Below are 21,950 nucleotides of genomic sequence, written 5' to 3' on the forward strand. Positions count from 1 at the left end.
TGGGAGCGGCGAGGACGTGTGGGTAATAATAATAGCAGCAGTCCTGCGCCGGCTGCCTATTTTTAGCCCCGATATTGCAGGAGCCTTTGCAGTATGTGTGTGTGCATGCGTCTGCATGCGTCTGCATGCATGCGCAACCCAGGGGAGAGCTTTTTAGGGAGGGTGGAGCTATTTTGGTCTCTGCCCCAAGGGGGTGCAGGTGTCCTGGAAACACACATGAGATAGGGGTCTACCTCTATGCGCGCGTTTGTGTGTATGTGTGCGTGTGTGTGTGTGTGTGCGCGCGTGTGTGTGTGTGTGTGTGCGTGTGTGTGTGTGCGTGTGTGTGTGTGCGTGTGTGTGTGTGTGCGTGTGTGTGTGTATGCGCGCGCGCGTGTGTGTGTGTGCGTGTGTGCGTGTGTGTGTGCGTGTGTGTGTGTCTGTGTGTGTGTGCGTGTGTGTGTGTGTGCGTGTGTGTGTGCGTGTGTGTGTGTGTCTGTGTGTGTGTGTGTGTGTGCGTGTGTGTGTGTGTGTGCGTGTGTGTGTGCGTGTGTGTGTGTGTGCGCGCGCGTGTGTGTGTGTGCGTGTGTGTGTGTGTGCGTGTGTGTGTGTCTGTGTGTGTGTGCGTGTGTGTGTGTGTGTGCGTGTGTGTGTGCGTGTGTGTGTGTGTGTGCGAGCTGCAGGGCCTGTGCATGCATGGCGTTCGCTGTGCCAGTCCTGCCTCAACAGCGCAGCATTGTGGCGCCATGTCGATTCCCCCAGCCACGGGGGTCCGGCGTGCCTGCCAGTGCCGTACCGTGTCGTGCTGTGAAACTCAGCTGGAGGGAGGGAGGTTTGCCATGTCTGTGGTACGTGTGCGTGGCGGCTAAGAGCAGTCAGTCATTGTGCTTAATGTTTTGAGAAATTAAAGTGCTGCTCTGCTGGGTGAGAGTGCATACACTGTGCAAGTATGATGTGTGTTCTTTTGTGTCTGCTGTTTTCACGTGTTGGAATACAGAGCCATCTGTGTGCTGGTCCCATCTGTGTGTGCATCGCCATGACACCAGCCATGTGATTGGCTGTCTGATGGCTCTCCCTCCTATGTGTGTAGACCTGTCTTCCAGTGTGTGAGGCCTGTCTCCTGGTATCTGAAGGCCTGTCTCCCGGTGTGTGGAGGCCTGTCTCCCGGTGTGTGAGAGTCTGTCCACCAGTGTTTGGAGGCATGTGGAGGCCTATCTCCCGTTATTTGGGGGCCTGTCTCTCAGCGAGTGGAGGCCTGTTTCCTGTTATTTGGGGACTTGTCTCCTGGTGTTTGCCGGCCTGTCTCCTGGTATCCCGGTGTGTGGGGGCCTATCTCCTGGTGTGTGGAAACCTGTTTCCCAGTGTGGGGGGGGGGGCTGTCTCCTGATGTGGGGCCCACTCTGCTGGTGTGGGGAAGCCTGTCTCCCGGCATGTGGCCGCCTGTCTCCGGGCTTGTGGGCCGCTCCCCTTGCTTACAGGTCATCCAGCGTGCATCGTCTCTTCTATCCTCTGAATATGAATCCAGGTCACCATCCCGCCTGCCGTTAAAGCTCCCCTTCAGCTCTCACCCCTGCCTCCTCACGCCCCTCTCTCTTTCTGACATGGCTTACTAAAGCTATCTTCCACCCTGAGCCTCCCAGGCATGGCCAGCTTGGCAGCGAGCGAGAGCATATGTTCTTGGCCACCTCAGTTGCGGGCTGGCGTCCCGGGGGGTAGGGGGGGCTGGGGGGGGGGGGGTGGTGGCGGAGCAAAGGGCATGGGGGGATCCAGTGTCCTCCAGCCACCCCCTCCCACCAAGGACACTCACTGATGAGCAACAGCAAGTGGCATGGAAGCTGAGCAGCAGCCTGCAGCAGCCGGAGGTCATGTAAATGGACCAGAATCTTTTTACTGTGCCATAGGGACAGGCAGTGGGGGGGGGAGGGGGTTGCAGAGGGGGCTATGGCTGCACCGCAAGGAAGGTGCGAGAGCAAACTAACTTCAGTGAATTATCTGGCTTGAGTGCTGTGTAAATATGTCAATGGAGTAAGTTGCTTTGGATAAAATAATATCAATAATGGTTTTAGCTCACATGGGGGGGGGGGGTTAAGTGGGTGATTTGTCCTTTTTCAGAAAGCACATCACCAAAAACATGCGCTCCCCAGCTGTTCTGGAATCGACGGGTTTCGCTTTACCCTTGAGGGCGTTTTCAAGGTCACTCCCTCTCCCGGGCCACCTCCCATCTCCACAACCCCCGCGGCCGATGTTTAAAGGACGCCTTTCACGAAATCGCTGACCGACGCTACATGCATTATTTAGCAGGCCCTGGTGAGCGGACCGTTCCCCCTTGGGCTGCGCTGTCTCCGGTGCATGAAGGGGTTAATTCCGCCTGGTGTCCCTGACTGCAACAGGCCAGCTGTTTGCTGCTCTCCGCTCTGCCTCCACTCTCAGTCCCTCCCTGCCTCTTAGACCACTAAATGAGCATTCATTTGCAAGTTAGATAAATCCTTTGAATTTATTATTGATGCAAACAAATTAGCCTGTAGGCCCCAGACAATACCTAATGGAGCTTTAGCTTCTTACGGGCTAGTTTCCTACCCAGGCTCAGCCAGCACACCAAGATTGATGCATGCTCCTCTGCCCCTTAATTATGTCTCCTGCAAATTATTCACTCTTGTTGATGCAGGTTTTTAATGCTGCGTTACTTATTGCAACCTCTGTGATATCCGGCACTGAACTACACAATTCTCATTAGTTATACAGCAAAATGCAGCATTAAGGCCCTTATTATGCCCTACAAAAGCATAAAATCAAATGAGAATATGAGGAGGTTGCAAATGAGTGCAGTATATTTGACTGCGCGAGGGGGGATGTAATAAACAAGCAAGCCATATGTATTAATGTCACCAATTATTAGTGTGAATATCTAATTAAAACACCATTTTACTAATTAACTAGTTGGCGCAAATGGTGTTTTAATTACATATTTACATGGCATTATCCTCACGATACCAGAAGAATTTAAAAAATCTATGCAGATGATTCAGTATTTGTTGTTACACATATACAAATACCCATATGTCTTCAAATATCCATATCTGGTAATATATTTGAATTAATCAAATTTAGTAGCATAACCCGTGGAAGAACTTTCTGGTGAAAGACTGCATTTGAAAGGATTGTACTGAGCTTTGACTAAGATTGGATATTAAGTGTGAAGAGCAGGTCTCCCGGGAATATTATTAGTGATGATCACCTTGAAAATGAGAGGATATGACAGATATTAAAAGGTGAATTTTTTTCTATGGGAAGTGGCTGCGAGCGGTGCCAGGGATTCATTGTTGAAAAAAGGTCCGTAGGCCGAGGACTGAGCCTTGAGGGACACCCAGCTCAGCACGAGTTGATTGGCAGTAACTGTGTTTCTCAAGGAGACTTGTACAGAGTGACTTGTTTTACTGGAAGGTGGCTACACGAAGAGCTGGAGATTTATCACAGCCAAACCACAGAAAGATCCAGAAGGAAGATTTCAGAGAAGGGAGAACTCTTTGAACCATATGTGCCTTTATGTAGAGATTGGCTCAAAGTGCAAGAAACCCAGGAGATCTTCTGCAAGAGAGGAGAAGGTCGCTGTTTACAGAAAGTCTGCATAAAAGTCATCGGGGTGAATGAGGGTAGAGAAAATGTATTTTTTTCTTTCACAAATGACAGTTGAAGAGTAGAATCTTTTTTTTTCAGACTAGGAACCAACCCTGGCCTGTTTGACAATGGAGGGAAAGAAGCCTCTGGTGAAAGAGAGGATGACAAGGAGAGAGATGAGATTTCAAGGGTTATGTATTGGATGTGGTTCTCAGGAAAGGACTTACATAACTGGTCAGGAGTAGAGCACAGTGAGGTGTGGCTGTACAGCACAGAGAGGGGCGGGGGGGGGGCTCCAAGGGAATGGGACTGTCCTGATTAATTAGGATTCAGTATTGATCAAAGGGAGGTGGGTTCAGGGCCCGTCGCTCTGGCGGGTTTCGTCTCCGCTCCTTCGCCAGCGAATGGGCCAGGGCCCCAGGAGCCACATCAAAGAGGCTCACTCCCCTGCCGGTCCCGGCTTTGAAGATTTACGGCGTTTGATGACATCATTTCCCCTAATGTTCCCATCGTGGACGCCACGAATCAATTCTGGCATGAGTACTGTGCCGCTAAAAGGCCGCGTGAGCAACTTGGTGAGAAACAATGTTTTTGCACGTCTCATGTGTCTGTGGCTACATGTGGATTTGCACACGTATGCCAGGTGCAGGTGTGTGTCGATGTGTAAGTGTGTATATGTGTGAATGTTCATGTGCATACACTGTGTGTACTATAAAGTATTTGTGTATATTGTATTTATTATTATGTGGTGCATATGAATTGTGTGCAGGTGTGTCTGCGTGTGTGTATGCGTGTGTGTATGCGGGTGTATCTGCGTGTGTGTATGCGTGTGTGTGTGTGTGTGTGTATGCGTGTGTGTCTGCGTGTGTGTATGCATGTGTGTGTGTGTGTGTATGCGTGTGTGTCTGCGTGTGTGTGTGTGTGTGTATGCGTGTGTGTCTGCGTATGTGTATGCGTGTGTGTGTATGTGTGTGTGTCTGCGTATGTGTATGCGTGTGTGTGTGTATGCGTGTGTGTCTGCGTATGTGTATGCGTGTGTGTGTATGCGTGTGTGTCTGCGTATGTGTATGCGTGTGTGTGTGTGTGTGTATGCGTTTGTGTGTGTGTGTGTGTGTGTCTGCGTATGTGTATGCGTGTGTGTGTGTATGCGTGTGTGTCTGCGTATGTGTATGCGTGTGTGTGTGTATGCGTGTGTGTCTGCGTATGTGTATGCGTGTGTGTGTATGCGTGTGTGTCTGCGTATGTGTATGCGTGTGTGTGTGTATGCGTGTGTGTCTGCGTATGTGTATGCGTGTGTGTGTGTATGTGTGTGTGTCTGCGTATGTGTATGCGTGTGTGTGTGTATGCGTGTGTGTCTGCGTATGTGTATGCGTGTGTGTGTGTATGTGTGTGTGTCTGCGTATGTGTATGCGTGTGTGTGTGTATGCGTGTGTGTCTGCGTATGTGTATGCGTGTGTGTGTATGCGTGTGTGTCTGCGTATGTGTATGCGTGTGTGTGTGTGTGTGTATGCGTGTGTGTGTGTGTGTGTATGCGTTTGTGTGTGTGTGTGTGTGTCTGCGTATGTGTATGCGTTTGTGTGTGTGTGTGTATGTGTGTGTGTGTGTGTGTGTATGTGTATGGCTCCGACCACCTTATCTTTTGCCCAGAGTAGCTCTGTTAATGGTGCCCCCCCCCCAGCAGCCTTGCCATGTGCGCTGGGCCGTACTTCCCCGTTGTCCTGGTCGGGCTGGTGCTCCTCTGACCGACATGCAGCCTAATATACCCAGACAGGCAGAATGTGCACCACCTTTTAAGGTGGTCAGCACAGGTGTAAATCTGCACAGCACAATCAGCTGTGGCCTCATCCCTTGGAAGCGACGCGGGATTCCTCTGCAGTCACTGGTCTGTCCCTTCCTCACTCTGTCCAAGTCCCAGGTCTGGGTCCATGGTCTGGACTCCTGCTTTGCACAGTCGGAAGTCCTTGAGTCCACAGTCCTGAATTTCCGGGCCAAATTTGAGTTCACGGTGTAGAATGCAAAGTCTAGAGTCAACAGTTAGAGATCCAGCAGCCCAGTTCTATGGTTCAGTCACTCCAAGGTCTGGACACCATGGTCTCATCTCAAGGGCTTAGAACTGGGGCTCAGGAGTTAGGTCTCTCATCTGAGGTCTAGGGTTGACGGTGCAGGAACAAAAGCGCAGTGTTGGGGATCATGCCAGGCTTCGATTCTGGCACATCCTCATTTAGTCGTTCTTGTTGCTACCAGTGCAGCTGGTGTTTGACAGCACGTCCATCAGACATATTTTATTCAAAAAGCGTCCTCGCCTTCAGAGTGGAATTCATGAAGGTTTCATCTACTCAGCCTTCACACCCGTCCAAGAGATGCATCAAGGTTCTCCTTCCTCCCGCCGATGAATTTTTGGAAGCGTGTTCTCCCGGCGTGCCGTCCTCGAGTCCCGCCACGCTCCGACAGCCCCCCGGATATGCTTCCCCTGCCGGGAACACTGCTCACAGCCCTTCGATGTATAATCAATACTGGGGAGCCTTTAACCGCTGAGCCGGACCTTCGAATTTCGGTCCCAGCTCCGGCTCCCGGTTTTATTTTTATCACGAGTGACTTGCTCCCCAGGTTCTGCTCTGTCACGTTCCGGTAACTTCTGGCTAAAGACTTCGCCGTGTAGCTGGGCCGCTCCTGCTCTTCGGCGACACTGTGCAGCGCGAGTGCCTGCCTCACCATTCCCGGCCCCCCTGCGCTCGCTCTTGTCGCTTCACAGGGTCACCTGCAAACTTTTAATGCCAGTCCCTCCCCGGGCGGCTCTCAGCAAACTGCTGCCTCAGCAGCTGCCCTTAAATGATTAATACTTTATTGATGGTCCCAATTAAATTCCTATTACGCCACAGACGGCTTGAGACATTCCAGGCTCTTTCATGGCCCTCAATTTGTTTTCGGTGGGGGGGGTGGGGTGGGGGGGGGGAGACTCTTTGATGGCAGCTGGTTGCAGGAGATAGTGTTGCCGTTTGTATGTACGTGTGCACGCGTGAGGTGCCTTTGCTATATAATGTTACGCGCTATTCCTCCCCGCCTACCCTACCAGGTATGCCCCCTCCCACACACACACACACACACACACACACACACACACACACACAGTACCCACTCATTCGAGGCTTGTGGGTGAGGCGGCCATGTTAGCCATGTGATCATGTTGGGAGAAAGGGCTTGCTTTCTAAAAAATGTTCTTTAATGTTTTTGAATGTTTGGTGTCCCAACCACAACAAGGGTAATAATATCCTGTTTGTCACTCTCCAGGGTACAGGGTGCAGATTTAAAGAACAAGTGTACTAGACTTTTTTAGTCCTTTTTTCACTTGGAAATTATAAATAGCATATTCCTGGCTGTCTCACTGGGGAATTCCTCTCCAGTAAACTCCGTGCCTCTTCCCAGCGATTGGCTCACACCCGTCAGCTGTCCTCTAACTGCCGACCTGCATCTCATAAAATGTCAGCTCTCTTTTATCCTCCTTTTTTTTAACCTTCATGCTGAGATCTGTGGTCCAGGCTGCCCCTGGAGAAGCCGACGCTCCTGGAAGTATCCGGAAGTCGAATGCGCAGGGCCTATTAAAACGGAAAAAAAAGGCAAATCCCAAATTTCTCCTCTCTACCTATTTTTCTCTTCTTCCTTCGCTGTTTCATTTAATCTTCTTGCGTTTCACCTGTCTTGCCCCCCCCCCCCCCCCCCATCCCATCCCCACCTCGACTGTCTTTCATTCTATTTCTCATATGGAATTTGGGGTTAAGATAAGAAAAAATACACAGCGGCGGTCGCTAGGCAACGGAGCCGGCTCTCCTTCTTCTGAGTGGCAGGGTAGCGTTTTAATGTGTCTGTTTGTTGTGCCTGCGTCACAGACAGGGGAAATCTGCTGGGACCCCCTCCAAGCCTGCACACTGGGTCTCGCAACCTTCTTGTCTCTGCTCCAATGCCCAGTAGACCCATCTATTTTTAAAAAGTAGGTTTGACTGAGGAGACTGCAGCTCTGTGTTGTTTTGTTGTGGTTATTTTGTAGTTGCGCCGGGCTGGTCTGACACATAGATAGGCCCCGTCTCCATGGAGACACCCTCCACCCAGGGACCTTGTGGGTCCACATCCTGCATAGAGAATCTCTCTCCACACACTCCTGTATTAGTATGAAGGTGGAGACGGCCCAAGGGGCGGAGCCACATGCAGGGCAGAAGAGGGCGGAGCTTATAGGATGGGAGATGCAGGGTGAGGACATTGCAGTCTTCCTGATGCATGTGCTGCAGTCCCTAGGACCTGCTGGAGGCCAGCACTGCTTGGGATGCAGCGCGAGCAGTGAACATTCCAGATTAATGGGGCGGGGGGTTCGAATTAGGGCTCACAGGAGACATTCAGTGTCTTGCCAGCACCTACAAGGTCTCTCAGGATCCATTGGCGAGGATGGACCCCAACCACAACCTCTGATCATGGACCTCCGCGCAGACCACTCCTCCCCACAGGAGGATGCAGTGCAGCATCTCCTCCCACTCACACGTACAGCGCCCAGCTCCTCTGCCCTCCTCCCCGCCAGTCAGCTCCATCCAGACCGCAGTTCTATGATTACACACTGCTGAATTAAACATCACAGTGCTGGCCTGCCCCGCCTCGTCTCGGCTCCGTCAGGGCTCTCGGCCTCGCCTGGCACCCGCCGCCTCTGTTTTCTTGGAAAGTTCCAGCTCTCCTCTTTTATGGTGCTGCCCTTTTTTTGGGGGGGGGGGGGCGCCTTGGCTCTGTGGAGAAGAAACAGCGGCGGCTATAGATGGAGCAGGCGCCAGCCAGAAGGAGGAGGAGCAGATGCCAGAGCTGTGCACAATACCCAGATTCCCCTTTGAAGGTGCAGTGGAGTAGCAGTGAGTGGCTCCCGCCTCGTGTCTCTGCTTAATGTCCTGCTGGGAAAGCGGGGATCGTCTGCTGCGCCCCTCTTGCCTCACCTCAAAGTGGCCGCGCTCCCGCGTCTTCCCTTAATCTTGCGCCGGGGACTCGTTCATCCCTCTAAAGTTCACCGCTTCCATCCATCCCGCTGTGCTGGGGCCAGTGACGGGGTTAACCCGGATCACGTGTCTGACGGCAGGTGGACTTAAAGCCAGTGCGGCCCGGCGAGAGCGTGGAGGAGCTGCGGTCGGCATCAGACTGGGAATCGCCGGCGGCGTACGGGGTTGGTGCTCTGGAGCGCGCTTGCATTTACCGTTATTAAGCAGGCAGTTTTTGCCCAAAGACCCTGCCGAGAGAACCACCTAGAAACCAGTTTATGCTGGCAGCTGGTTTTAGGTGGTCTAAGATGAACTTAGATGGTCAGATCTCAGCGCTGGCTGCTCTTTGATGGTTTAACTGGGTGGGTCACCAGGTGGTCATGCTGGTGTGTGCAGCCTATCAAACTGGTCATGCTCTTACAACCAGCTAAACCAACTACAATGACCATCGTTAGTTGGTTTGACCAGTTAAACTATCAAACCACCTTGCAAAAATGTACCTTATGCTGGTCTACTATCATAAATTGATCAACCAGCTTAAGTTGGCCAGCCTGGCTTTTTCAGTAGGGCAGACATATAAATGAAGAAGGGTTAGGGTTAGGAAGCAGAGTCAACCAGCATCAGCGGTGGGTAGTTCAGGCCCCAAGAGTAAAAGTCCAGACCACAATTTTGTTTCAACCAACCAGTTGAGTACTTTGTGACTATGACTCATTATACTCAACTGGTTGGTTGAAACTCGATCTGGACTTTTACTCTCTGGACCTGAATTACCCACCTCTGACCAGTATCCAGCACCCTTGCAGCAGCTGGGCATAAGGGCCTTGCTGAAGGGTCCAGTGGTGATATGATTACGCTGCTAGACCGTGGGATTCTATCCCACAGCCTTCCGGATCTGGGCACAAAGCCCTAATCTACTGAACTTTAAGATCTGACTCAGTTGACAGTTAAGCCATGGAAATGTGGATGGGTTAGGGTTAGGGTTAGGGTCAATCCATTAGTTACCATGGCAATGACACACCATCACATGCACACCCCCTCCAGTGGTCTAGCATCAGGTTCTGATGGAGGAGGGGGCACTCCCTCAATGCCCATGCACTGATATACCAACCAGAACGGCTCCAGTACACCCATAGAGACCCTTATGCTTATCTGGCAGTGAAATCTGCCCCCACACACTGTCACACCCCTCCCCCTTAGGTCCGTTCTCTTTTCCGGGCCAAAAAGCCGTCGGCAGAGTTTGACGTCCCATCCTGAGGTATGTAGTGCCAGCAGGCTGTAGTCGCAGTGGGCACTTCCCATGAGCTGGGACCCAGCAGATCTGAAGATCCATCACAGATGACCACTGATACGTTGCTGATTCTCGTGTCCAACACTGTCAGAGTCAGCTTCAGAACATGTGGGACAGCGCCACCTAGCTGGGCAGCCAGCAAGTTGCGGTTTCTCGCAGAAGCAGCTGTGAGTGCTGACACACTCACAGACACACACAAAAAAAGCATTGACATCATGAAATTGGGTGTCCTGAAATTCAATTAAGCAGAGAAATGGCAGATAACAGAATTACCAGCAAACAGTGTGATACTGAAGTGTGTATTTTTGGAAATGCTTATAGGAATAGTCAGGAATAACTCAGAAAATCAATGCCGGCCTAGATCATCTTCCTGTTTTCCTCTGTCTTACTCCTGACGTTCACACATCTGTCAAGGATCTCCGCAGGGTTGTATCAGGGCAGGCCGGTGATCCCCGTACCCAGCAGACTCCCAGTCTCTCACCCGGGATTGGCTTAATTAAAAACGCTTGCCCTCGACGGGACTGTCTCCCTGCCCGTGAACAGTGGCTGCATTCAGCTCGGCCTTTTTCAGCCGGTGCCGAGTGGGTAGACGGACTGGGCCATTAACAGGTGCAGTTCTGCCGGTCGTGTCCTATTCGCCGCGACGGGAACATGCTGGTCCTGAGGGGCCCCATGGCACCGGTCTAATACACTTAATGTGCCTGGGAGAGAAGACAGGCGAGCGCATCTGTGCATTTCAGAGCGAGGTAATGCAGAAGTCTGGCGGATTCTGGAAGCGTGGGTGCCTAGAAACAGGTTGCCATGGTACGGCGGCACCAAACCATCCGGTAATCATGCTAACTTTGAACATGAGAACCATTAGAGCCTGTAGCAGGTCATCCAGCCCATCCTGCTCAACTAGAGGCTTCCTACCTAAGCTGGCGGAGCATTTTTTTTAGTTGTCGAGTAGCTGGGAAAGCTAGGAGCCTCTGTTATGCTACAAAAGTAGGGCTTTTCCAAAAAAATCCACTGGGAGAAGCTTCCTGAACTGTTCCAATCCAAACTGGCGCTCTGGCAAACTGCTCACTTGGGTCACGTCTCGTAGACCTTGTTAGAACATGCTCACGTTCCTTCATTTTGCTTTTTACATGTCCTCTGCAGTCCAGAAAGCTTCCTTTATTACAATCACAGTACTAATTATTATAAACTGGAAAATCCATACTGCTGAATATAAGTGAAGGTGGCTATAATTAGATTTGCGATTCAATAACTGTTTGCCTCTATTTATTGTTGGTCGCTGTAAATACGTTTTGCGGCAATTACATATATTACGTTATTTAAGCGTCCCTTTCAAAGGGGGGGGGGAAATCATTTTTTTAAAGGACTGCATAAAATTTGATTTCTGCTCTGCAGTTCACCAAGATCAGCGGAACGTTCTGGGTGGTATTCCTTCCGGAAATTTCTACCCCTAAGTTTGCGGTGCCACACTGTCAGGTAATTCCACCTGTTTTGGCGCGGAGATGGAAATGGCGACTCCTGAATAAATCAATTATTTTGAGGTTGTTCAAATAAAAGATTCATTGAAATATTTTCCTATATATTATGTTTCATTTTATATTGCTTAAACGGATTATACTTTTATATATAATATCCTGAACAACTCAGATCTGTAGTAGGCGTACCGAAGCCGCGTGTCTGTGAGGCTGCACTGGATGGGGTCCCTGACATTGTATCGGTAGGTGATCGAGAAATTAATGTGCCTAGATCTTCCCGGGGAAGTCTCACAGAAGTTTCCCACCACGACTTTCCGTTTTCGTTTTGGAACGGCAACTTCCAGACATTACACAGTGGAAGAGAGAGCAGCCAGCAGCAAATGAAATGAAATTACTGGCCTGATAAATGTATCTGGCATCTTACATTTTCATTGTGTTGCCCCTCACTCAGGGGGGGGGGCAGGGAAACGGCAGAGTGCTAAGTATGACGGTAAAATGCTCTCTGAGCGGCGAAATGACTGGCACCTCTGTCTCACGCGCGGATTTATAACCGATAGTCGATTCAAAATATGTCCACTTTAGCAGCTGGCTTCTGCGGCGACGGGCGCGAAATGCGCAGAGTTTGGCTTCTTATGGTAAAGCGCGCGGATTGACCCGCCGTTCTGCGGACGGGAAGCGGTTTTGTTAAGGTGGTAGTGTCTGTGCGCGCCTATGTGTGGGCGGCAGTCAGATTCCTCTCTACAGGTGCGTGGGTGACTGGCTCACATGCACAGGGGCGCTTATCGCTTTGAGTGAGCGAATACGTGGATTTATTTGTTCTTTTCTCTCAAGGATCTGCGTGTGTGTTTGGATAGGTTTAGCTGTCTTGTGGGGACAAATTGTTCTGTCTTGTCAGGACACCTGTCTCCAGAATGCAGGAAAACCTGCGAAAGAACATTACTGCGGCTGCGCCCTCACGAGAGAAACACTTTTCTTAAAGTAAAATACGAAAATGTGCCAAGGCTTTTGTTACAGGTTTTCATTCTCTGTCTTGGTGGTTACGCTGAGCAGCCATTAATCAAATAACAATGGAAGTCAATGGAAGTCTCCGTGAATGTCACTTTGGCTAATGTGTCGTTGTGCGAGTGAGTTTGTATGCGCCTGTCTGTTTGTGTGTGTGTGCAGTCCTGTGAATCTGTGTGCTCGTTTATGCATTTTTACGTGTGCGTTTGTCTCTCTGTGTCTGTTCGTGCATCTGTATCAACATGTATGTTTACCTGGGCCTGTGTTTGTTGCAGCCTTTTGTGTGTATATCTCTGTGCGTGCGTGTGTCTGGTACGCTCGCGCATGCATGCGCGTCTGTAGGCGGACGCATGCCTGCCTGTGCAGTTGTTCGTGTGCATCTGGTGTGACTCAGGCGCTGAGGGCGGTCCCCAGGGACCTCTACAGCTGGTCACGCCATCTGGGAGAGTCACGGAGCCGCATCGCGGGGCACATCCCCCGCCACGGGAGGCTGCGCCTACAGGCCGTGGGCCCATCGACGACCTAAATGGGAAAGTTATTTCGTATCGACTCGTCTTCCACCGATGGCTTCAGCTGAGCGGTTATTCATTAAAAAAAAACCCATTTGGTCAATCCAAAAGGATTTACCCTCAACAGCTGATTTAATCTGGCATCCCTTGTATTTGAAAAGTGGATGAAACCTGAAGGCTTGCAGACCATCTATAGGTCGTCTCAGAGTTCTGTACGTTTCTGAAAGTTCCTCAAAGCTTGAAGCACAGAGTGTAGGCGGGTTTTCATGGACTAAGTGTCTCCTGTTTCCCCAGATGCTGTGAGTTGTTTTTGGGTTTGGTTTTACATTACGGCGTGCGGCACGGTGAGTGTCCAGCTGCCTCCTGTGAGGGATGGCCACCCCCCTTATCATCAATGGTGTGTGGCTCACCGAGTTAGGCTGCTGTTCCTGTGATTGGAAGGTTGCTGATTCAAGTCCCAGAATTAGCAGAGTTGTGCCACTGGTGGGGGGGCTGAGTGAGACCCTTAAGACCAATCGCTCCAGGGACTGACTGATCCTACCTTCTCAGTTGATTGTTGCTTTGAACAAGTAAGCAAATGATGAGCCATGGTGAAGAGGAAGCTTGGATGTCTATGTTGATGTGATAGCTGAATAGGATCAGAGAGAGAAGGAGTCTGTCCCACCCTCACCAGTGAGGAGGGGTTTTGAGGCCTGGGCCTTACTTGCCAACCCCCCCCCCCCCCCCCCCCCCATGCACCAGATGGATGAAGCCAAAAGTCGCCACAAACCAGTGGCATCCTGGTTTACTGGCTGCTTAGGAATGATGTCACTTCATACAAGAGTCAAACAAATGTTTGCACTATATCTTTCTTCATTGAGCCCATCCACAAAGTTTGTGTGTGTGTGTGTGTGTGTGTGTGTATGTGTGTGTCTGTGTCTGTGTGTGAGTGTGTATGGATTACTTTTATATTTTCTGGTCCTCACAAGGATTTGTGAATGGTTACTTATGCTTAAGGTTAGGGCTGGGTAGGGGTTAGGGTCGTCATGTTGGGATTAGAGTTTTCCCCATACAAATGAATGGAGAGTCCTACAAAGATATACTTACAAACCTGTGTGTGTGTGTGTGTGTGTGTGTGTGTGTGCACAAACAGGTATATCTATCCTTATGGGGACCCCATAACGTGATAAATACCCATTTTAAAAAACTCTATTTTATACAAAATCAGTGACTGCTATGAAAAAACTAAAAATGCAAAAACTCTTGTATTTTTCCCATATAAGTGAATGAGCGGTCTCCATAAGGATAGGTATACCCTACATGTGCGAGTGGGTATGTGTGTGTGTTTGTGGTTATGTACATATTACATTGTGGGGACCAAATGTCTACCAAATGTGATAAAAACTTGTTGTTTTGACCTTGTGGGGACCATTATTTTTTTCAAATTTTATACAAATCTGTGATTGCAATCAGAAAACTGAAATTGCCAAAAGTATTTTGTTTGGTTACTTATGGTTAAGGTTAGTGTTGGGGGGGGTTAGGGTCGTCATGTTGGGATTAGGGTTTTTCCCACCGAAATGAATGGACGGTCCCCACAAAGATGTGGGTAATATTTCACTTGATGAGGCACATTGGCCTGGAGTTGAAGCAGCATGGTGCTGCCAAGCAAAGCTGTACAGCCCACAAGGCGGGGGGGGGCTTCACCTGCGCTCAGTGTAGCCCACACAAGGCCATATGACATGCCTATGAGCTGCTCATATGTAAGAGGCCTATATCAGCCTACAGTGAAATGCTAGGTTACAAATATTGATAGCACTTGTTGACAGACAAATACTTAATAATAACAACCCAGTTAATACTGAAGTACAAATTCTGAAAAAAATCTCAAACAAATATAGTTGCTACTTGAGATAAGAGATACGTCGCGATTCATTAATGATGAGCAAATGTGAGATCAGTATTTCACTTCTGTTGTTCATGACTTGTTCCTTCAGCAGTTCCTTCGTTGTTTCTTCACTTCAGATTTACAGAATTAACAGATTTAGTAACAAATATAGAAACTGCTTGGGAAGAAACCAGCATAACGATTCATTAATGATAAATTAACATGTGACCGCTGTTTAACTAAGACTTTGTCTGTGGTTAAGCAATACATAGTAATGTTATAATACTATTATATTTGTGGCCCGTCAAGTAAAGTGTTACCAAGAAATTAACACAAACGTGTGTGTGGATATGTGTGTGTTTTGAGGCACTGACATATGCACGCTGGCACCCAAACACGACAGGAACGCGGGCACGCACGAATGCCCCTAAGCCTGTTTATTCTGCACCGTAATCAAACAGAATGCCTCGACGACACAGATGCATTTCGCAGTGTCCCAACGTGATTTAAACAGCGACAATTATTCATAACCTTTCAAATCAGGTAATATATAGAGGTAATTATTGCAGCCAGTAGAATCCGGGATCCCCTTCTTGGTAAACACATTGGTATTAATTGGGTGTGTTTACTTTACATGGGCGTTGCTGGCTGTATGTGTGCCTCGCATATGTGACGTTGCTGCGAGAGGACTTTCCCATTTTTCAGCACTGACAATGCTGCCATGTTACGGCCTGTCGCCCGTTGGTTCTCTGGGCTTTGTCCACACAACCCGCATTCCTGCTTGGTAACGGCCTTTTCCCATAATTGCCTCGATCCAGGATCGGTATTCTCGCGCAGCAACTGAAACCCCCCCCCCTCTCCTTATAAGGTCCCGCCCATCTCTCACCTCTTGCCTATCTTCTTCTCCCATCTGCTTCAGAACCCTGACATTGTGCTGGTCCACTACCTGAACGTGCCGGCCATAGAGGACTGCGGCAAGCCCTGTGGCCCCATACTATGCTCAATCAACACAGACAAGAAGGAATGGGCCAAGTGGACCAAGGAGGAGCTGATTGGCCAGCTCAAGCCCATGTGTGAGTTTCCCGTGACACCCCCACACGCCCCCACCTCTGCTGTGGTTCCGCACTAGTAGAAATTTAGCAGTAATGGTTGAAAGGACTCTCGTGCTGACATGGCGTTCAGCTGCTAAACAGTGACTCATTTTAACTGCTGCACTATTTGTTTAGTTATCTCTTTCATATACATAACCAGCCTCTGACCTGGTTGTAGAGCAGGCTTCCCCGCTTCCAGTCCTGGGGGGCTGGTCTGCAGCACAGTTTGCAGATTTCCCTGCTCAAATACACCTTATTCAGCTCAAGAGCCAATTGTCAGGTTTAGTAGGTGTGTCTGAGCAGGGAAATCTGCAAACCGTGTCACGGACTGGCGCTCCAGGACCGGCGTCGGGGAAGTCTGTCTCAGAGGTTTTTGGTGGACATGCTTGGCAGGTTGCTTGGGCTGCTCTTGGAGCGCCAGGTTCCAGTGGGATGTATCCTGTCCTGTGGAAGCCCATGTAGATAGAGAGGCCCCATAGTGATGTAGGGGCCCCACTGGGGCCCAAAAGGCCATGCTGGAGGAGGAGCCTGTGTCAATTGACTCCATCTTCCTGATGCAGTGGCCAGATGGACGAGCTCCCTATATTAAGAAAATAAAGTGTTTAGCAAGGCGTGCCAATGTTTATTTTTAAGAATCGTTTTGCAAATCTTTGTGATCAACCAACAATAAAGACCAGGGTTTCAGTAACAGCCCTGTTCCTTTGCATGTATGGTGATTTTCTAAAGTGCCTTTATGACAATCCCTCCGAGGGACAATTCCTGCGCCTGCTGTAAAACCGATGTATCCATTACACTGGAAACTTTAAATCAAGACCATGGTAATCCATATTGTCATTAAAATTGTGAATCATTAAGACATGGGAAAAGAGCAAGCTGTTGTACAGTACCAAAAGGCAACAACCCATTTCATGCTTCTTCACTGAGTAACATGGTGGGATCTGCCGTGGTGCATCACTGCCCCCATGTGGCAGCACTCAGGACCTGCAAGCATGCAATATTTACCAAATCCAGGTACCAGGGGAAACAGACAAATGGAAAATATGTCGTCTGTGTTTTATTCACTGGCGAGCTCCACATCAGCACCCAAATACACGAACCCTAAAGGGACCGACATCTAGCAAACAGGAGCACCAAAGTACATGCAGTGTGTGAAATGCCGTAACTATGAGACATAAATAATGTACTTGTCCTGGTGTGATCCATTCTCCTGTCGGGGTTGTGATGCATGAAAGAGACTCAGAGACGAGTGTTTGGAAACATGCGTTAGTACTGTGGGTCGAATATAGCCCGGGGCGGCCTGACTCACTCCGTTCTAACACTTGGTAAATTAGGCATTAGCACCGACGCCCCATAATGCTTTGTGACAGCCTTTATCCCCCAGCATTAAAAATACCTGATTTTCGATGGAGAGATGATTAGTATTCAGTGGAGCGAATTAAACTGGTTAATTTCTTTATCTTAAAGGCAGGTTTCAGAAGCCACTTGCTTGGTTGGCTCAGAAGAAGCTCCCTGGTTGTTAAGGATGGAGCTGGCTGGCAGCTTTTCTGGGTGGGGACAGGGCCTCTGAGATAAGGGGCCGGCCTTTCAGACAGGGCGGGGTCTCTGTGACAAGGGGCCGGCCTTTCAGAAAGGGCGGGGTCTCTGTGACAAGGGGCCGGCCTTTCAGAAAGGGCGGGGTCTCTGTGACAAGGGGCCGGCCTTTCAGACAGGGCGGGGTCTCTGTGACAAGGGGCCGGCCTTTCAGACAGGGCGGGGTCTCTGTGACAAGGGGCCGGCCTTTCAGACAGGGTGGGGTCTCTGTGACAAGGGGCCGGCCTTTCAAAAAGGGCGGGGGTCTCTGTGACAAGGGGCCGGCCTTTCAGAAAGGGCGGGGTCTCTGTGATAAGGGGCCGGCCTTTCAGACAGGGCGGGGTCTCTGTGATAAGGGGCCGGCCTTTCAGAAAGGGCGGGGTCTCTGTGATAAGGGGCCGGCCTTTCAGACAGGGCGGGGTCTCTGTGATAAGGGGCCGGCCTTTCAGAAAGGGCGGGGTCTCTGTGATAAGGGGCCGGCCTTTCAGATAGGGCAGGGCCTTCCCCAGTGCATTCTCTTATTAATATTGATAGCCAGACTCTGGCCATGAGCTCAGTGCTGTGTGGGTGCCAACGTTAAATTGGGAGCATGACAATGCGAGTGTGGTTAGGGGAGGTGGCCTTGTGTGCATGACTGTGTGTGTTGTGCTGTCACCTGAACTGTTTATAGGGTTCAGCTGCTGTACCCTTGTACAGTACTGTTACAATTTCTTACCTAGCTCACCGCTGCCCGGGATAAGATAGTGTGCTAAGCAGCCAGCATTAATAATAGTGTGGGCTATTTCACTTGAGACTTTAAGCATATTGTATATCCCTTATTTACTGAACTTGTGCGGATTTTGCAGCATAACCAGTAGACTGAGAAGATCTTTCCACCTAATAAATGTGTACAACAGTTCACTGGAGACACCGTGTGGATATTGTATATCCCTTATTCAGTGAAATTGCGCTTCCCTCGATCCGCCTGGTTTCTGAGTGCAGTAGATCAGCGGAATGAGCCCTGTTACTGGTCCGGCTCGAAAATGTTTGTGCGACATCCCCAGTAGTCAGTCCGGCTTTGCTCAGGTGGCCTTCGGCAGAAATATGTCTGTGTGATGCTATTTATTTACGACTGTTTGGTTGCGAGTCGCACGGGGCTGCAGAAGAGCCGAGTTAAAGCCCTCTGTGTTTTCTCGCGATATGTCTGTTGTCTGTTGACGTTTAGGTGGCTACGATAATATGGATGCATTTTCTTGTGTTACTGTTTCTGTGGGGAAATTACACACAGCAGTCTATGTAATGTGGCAAGATCTGGTATCAGTGATGGCAGTAAGTTTTGGTGCAAGGAAGCATTGCCTGTTACCTGTGCAGCGATTTCCTTTTCATCTGGAGCAGACTGTTCCTCTCTGTCAGTTTCTCCCCATCGCTGCACCTGCTGTGCGCAGGAATGTCACCTTCAGACTAAGAGCTGGCGGTTACACTGATCGGTGCAGTTCCGCCACCTTGCCAGCAGATGTCTCTATTGTGCGCCAAATTGACTTGTGCCTTCGTTATCTGCCTCCCCAGCTCTTAAAGTAAGCATCTCAGACAGTGCTTTGGAAACGCAGTGTGGCCCAAAATCAGCGACACACCAGCACTGATCTCAGGAAACATTCAAGGCACGCACGGCATCAACAATTACTCAGAACAGAATCAGGAATAGTCTGTCAAATTCTCAGTGATGGATGTTGATTAAGACTTTGCAAGATGAGGAAAAGAGAGGTCAACAAGAATCATTGACAGGGTGTTTTATGCAAAGCAACTTAGCGAAAGGGTGCGTGATGAAGTTCAAAAGGATGGACCAATTTAGTTCAGGTGTGTTTTCACTAAGATCTTCTAAGGAGAGACAAAAACATACCCAGAGTGTTCAAGGTGCAAAAAAAAGTTAGATGCCTGTACTATGGGCTCTGAAAGTGGCAAGTAGGGTCCAATACCTTGTTACTCTGAAAGATTAACAAGGGAATGATTTTGCAACACTTAGTGACCAGTGAGGGGCTGGTTCAGTATTCCTAATTAACCAATGACTGGCCAAAGCCACAAAAGAAACAGGAAGTGGATTTAAGGATGATCCTGTTGAACAGGTGAAAGTTAGTTGTAATTATGATGCTGAGCACAGGAAATAGTATTTTTGTTTCTTTTGTAGAAACAACTATCTTAAGTGGACTAAACGTGCATTTCTGAGATTAGTCTGCCATTGCAAAAGGAGCGTTTGGTGATGTGAGCTTTGAGGACAGGGAGTGAAGAGGTGACCTTCCTCTCCATATGGAAGACAAGAAGGTCAGGATATTTTGAGCCCCAATCGCAGGTCTTCCCTGCAGCGGGGGGACCGGGCGGGTCAGGGACGTGGTGTGGTTGGCGGGCCGCGTGGCGCAGCGGCTCACGACTGTGTCTCCTCTCTCCCGGCAGTTCATGGCATCAAGTGGACTTGCAGCAACGGGAACAGCAGCTCCGGCTTCTCTGTGGAGCAGCTGGTGCAGCAGATACTGGACAGCCACCAGACCAAGCCGCCCCCTCGGACACACAACTGTCTCTGCACGGGCACTCTGGGTAAGGGCTGGCAGCGAGGGTAGGGCAGTGGCAGGGCGGCAGGTGAGATGACAGGGAGGAAGGAAAGAGGGGACAAAAGGCGTACAGTGCAGAGCGAGGCAGGGCCGGGGACGGCTTGGGTCAGGGTCACATGGATAATATTATATTCACCAACGTTGCCTTAAGGGTCGGTGTCTTCGTAGGGTTCAGAGTCCTCATGGGAGGAGCATTCATGAGCGACATGCTCGTCCAGTGCCTGGTGCTGGCTTCAACATTCACACCATGCCTGTCTGGACGCTCATCCCCGTCTTAAGCAAAAATTCCCTGGTTTGGTTCCATTTTGGGTTCTGCTACGAAAGAAAACCCAAAAGGGGCGAATGGTCAGAATCACGTTCGTCGGCGGTGCACCCCATCGCTCGGGCAGGTGAACGGCGTCCTCTCACAGAACCAAACTCAGTAAATGGTGACATGGGGGGAAAAAAACAGCCAGTGTATTTCGGACCTCGATGGAAATGCATTCAAAACCGGCCTGGCCTCATGGTAATCCAGTCCCTCTTTTCGGTATTTACCTTTTATAAATATATCAAGGAAGGCTTGTCGTTTTAAATTAGGCTGCTGATCTAGGAGCACCGTTGCTTCATTGTTCCCACTTGACAATCGACGAGAGGCAGCTGTGAAATGTTAAAATGGAGCAGGGATTGATGTCTGGTTCCTGGGAGGCCCACTATGGGAGGGTGTAAAGAGGCAGGGAACCCCTGTGTGGGGAAAGCCTGCATTGTCATCCTGCTTTGAGGGATTTCCCTGAGAGTGGAAGCAGTTGGCAATCATGTGGGCTGTGGCATCAACTCAGTGATCTTGCGAGTAACGTTCATTACTTAGTCCTGAAGCAAAGGTGATTTTGCTAGCAGCTGAGCAGTCCGGAGATGTAATCCTGCTACATTTTTATTGCTTAGAAACGGAGTTGATTTGTAAGTGGTAATTCTTCTCCACTGGTTTAGGATTTTTGGGGGGGGCGTACCCATTTCTGCATAAGTATTTGTAAGTAGATGCTTGTGTGTTTAACTGAGGAGCATAGTGAGGGATTGTAACTGAAAATCAGGGAATTGTCCGGAAATAGAACAGGTGGCAAACATCTCACAGAAATGTAACATAGAACCATAATGCAAAAACGACCCATAAACATACAACAAGGGAAAATGGTTCAGAAATGTAACAGAGAAACAGCAATGCAGCAACAACGCAGAAAAGAATAAGCTGGAGAATTTCTGGAAATGAAACAGGTGACATACGGAAATGCAACATGTGACTATAAGGTGATCTGTAATCAGTCCGTAATCATGGAAAAATAATTAAGATTCATAATAAGATGAAAGTGTGATGAAGTATAACTGAAATGTCAAACAGAACCTATACATGCCGGCTCACACTTCACTCACCAGTCAAATTAGCAGGATTTGATACCCTGGCAGATTCCCATGGCTTTCGGCGTTCAGATTGGAACACAGCCTGTGTGAACAAATGTGTGCAGCAAACATGAACAGTGGCCACAGTGTAAATCCCTGTAAATGGAATGGAACTATTTGTGTTGAAATTGTGGTGTTTTTCTTGGAAGCTAAAATGAGGAAATTAGCCAGTTAGCACTGAGTGTGAGTGACAGGCATTATTGGCCATACCATCTTTGGTACTGTATTCTGTTTAGGGCGGCTGATTGAGAAGGTGTACTGACAGGCTGGAATGGCTATCTGGCATTCCAGGGATTTAACTGGTGGGGGCCCGTGCTCCCCACCCCTCCCCCGCTCGGCAAAATTGATTGCGAAGTACCCCACTAAACCAATACCCCCCTCTCACACCCCTAGCTTGATTTTCAGCCACAGTCGTGCTTGGTTTACATACGGGGATATGTGTGACATCGGTAATCTATGTTGATGAGAGGGTCTCCTCTGAAACATTGTATTTCCTGATTGACGGGATTAACTTAAAATCAGGTTTTGAGCCATAAATAAAACCTTTAACA

At 49.4% G+C, this 21,950-nt stretch overlaps 1 protein-coding gene across 3 annotated transcripts in view; it reads left to right on the top strand.

The window, feature by feature from the left end:
* camta1a (calmodulin binding transcription activator 1a) overlaps positions 1-21,950 on the top strand; it is a 285,485-nt gene that overhangs the window by 213,978 nt on the left and 49,557 nt on the right. For all 3 annotated transcript variants that reach the window (XM_049016578.1, XM_049016579.1, XM_049016577.1), the window contains 2 exons: positions 15,652-15,805; positions 19,817-19,957. In XM_049016578.1, coding sequence (XP_048872535.1) covers positions 15,652-15,805; positions 19,817-19,957 — 295 coding nt within the window. The remainder of the gene's footprint in view (positions 1-15,651; positions 15,806-19,816; positions 19,958-21,950) is intronic.

This window comes from Brienomyrus brachyistius, chromosome 6 (assembly GCF_023856365.1).
Source record: "Brienomyrus brachyistius isolate T26 chromosome 6, BBRACH_0.4, whole genome shotgun sequence".
NCBI classification, from domain to species: Eukaryota; Metazoa; Chordata; class Actinopteri; order Osteoglossiformes; family Mormyridae; genus Brienomyrus; species Brienomyrus brachyistius.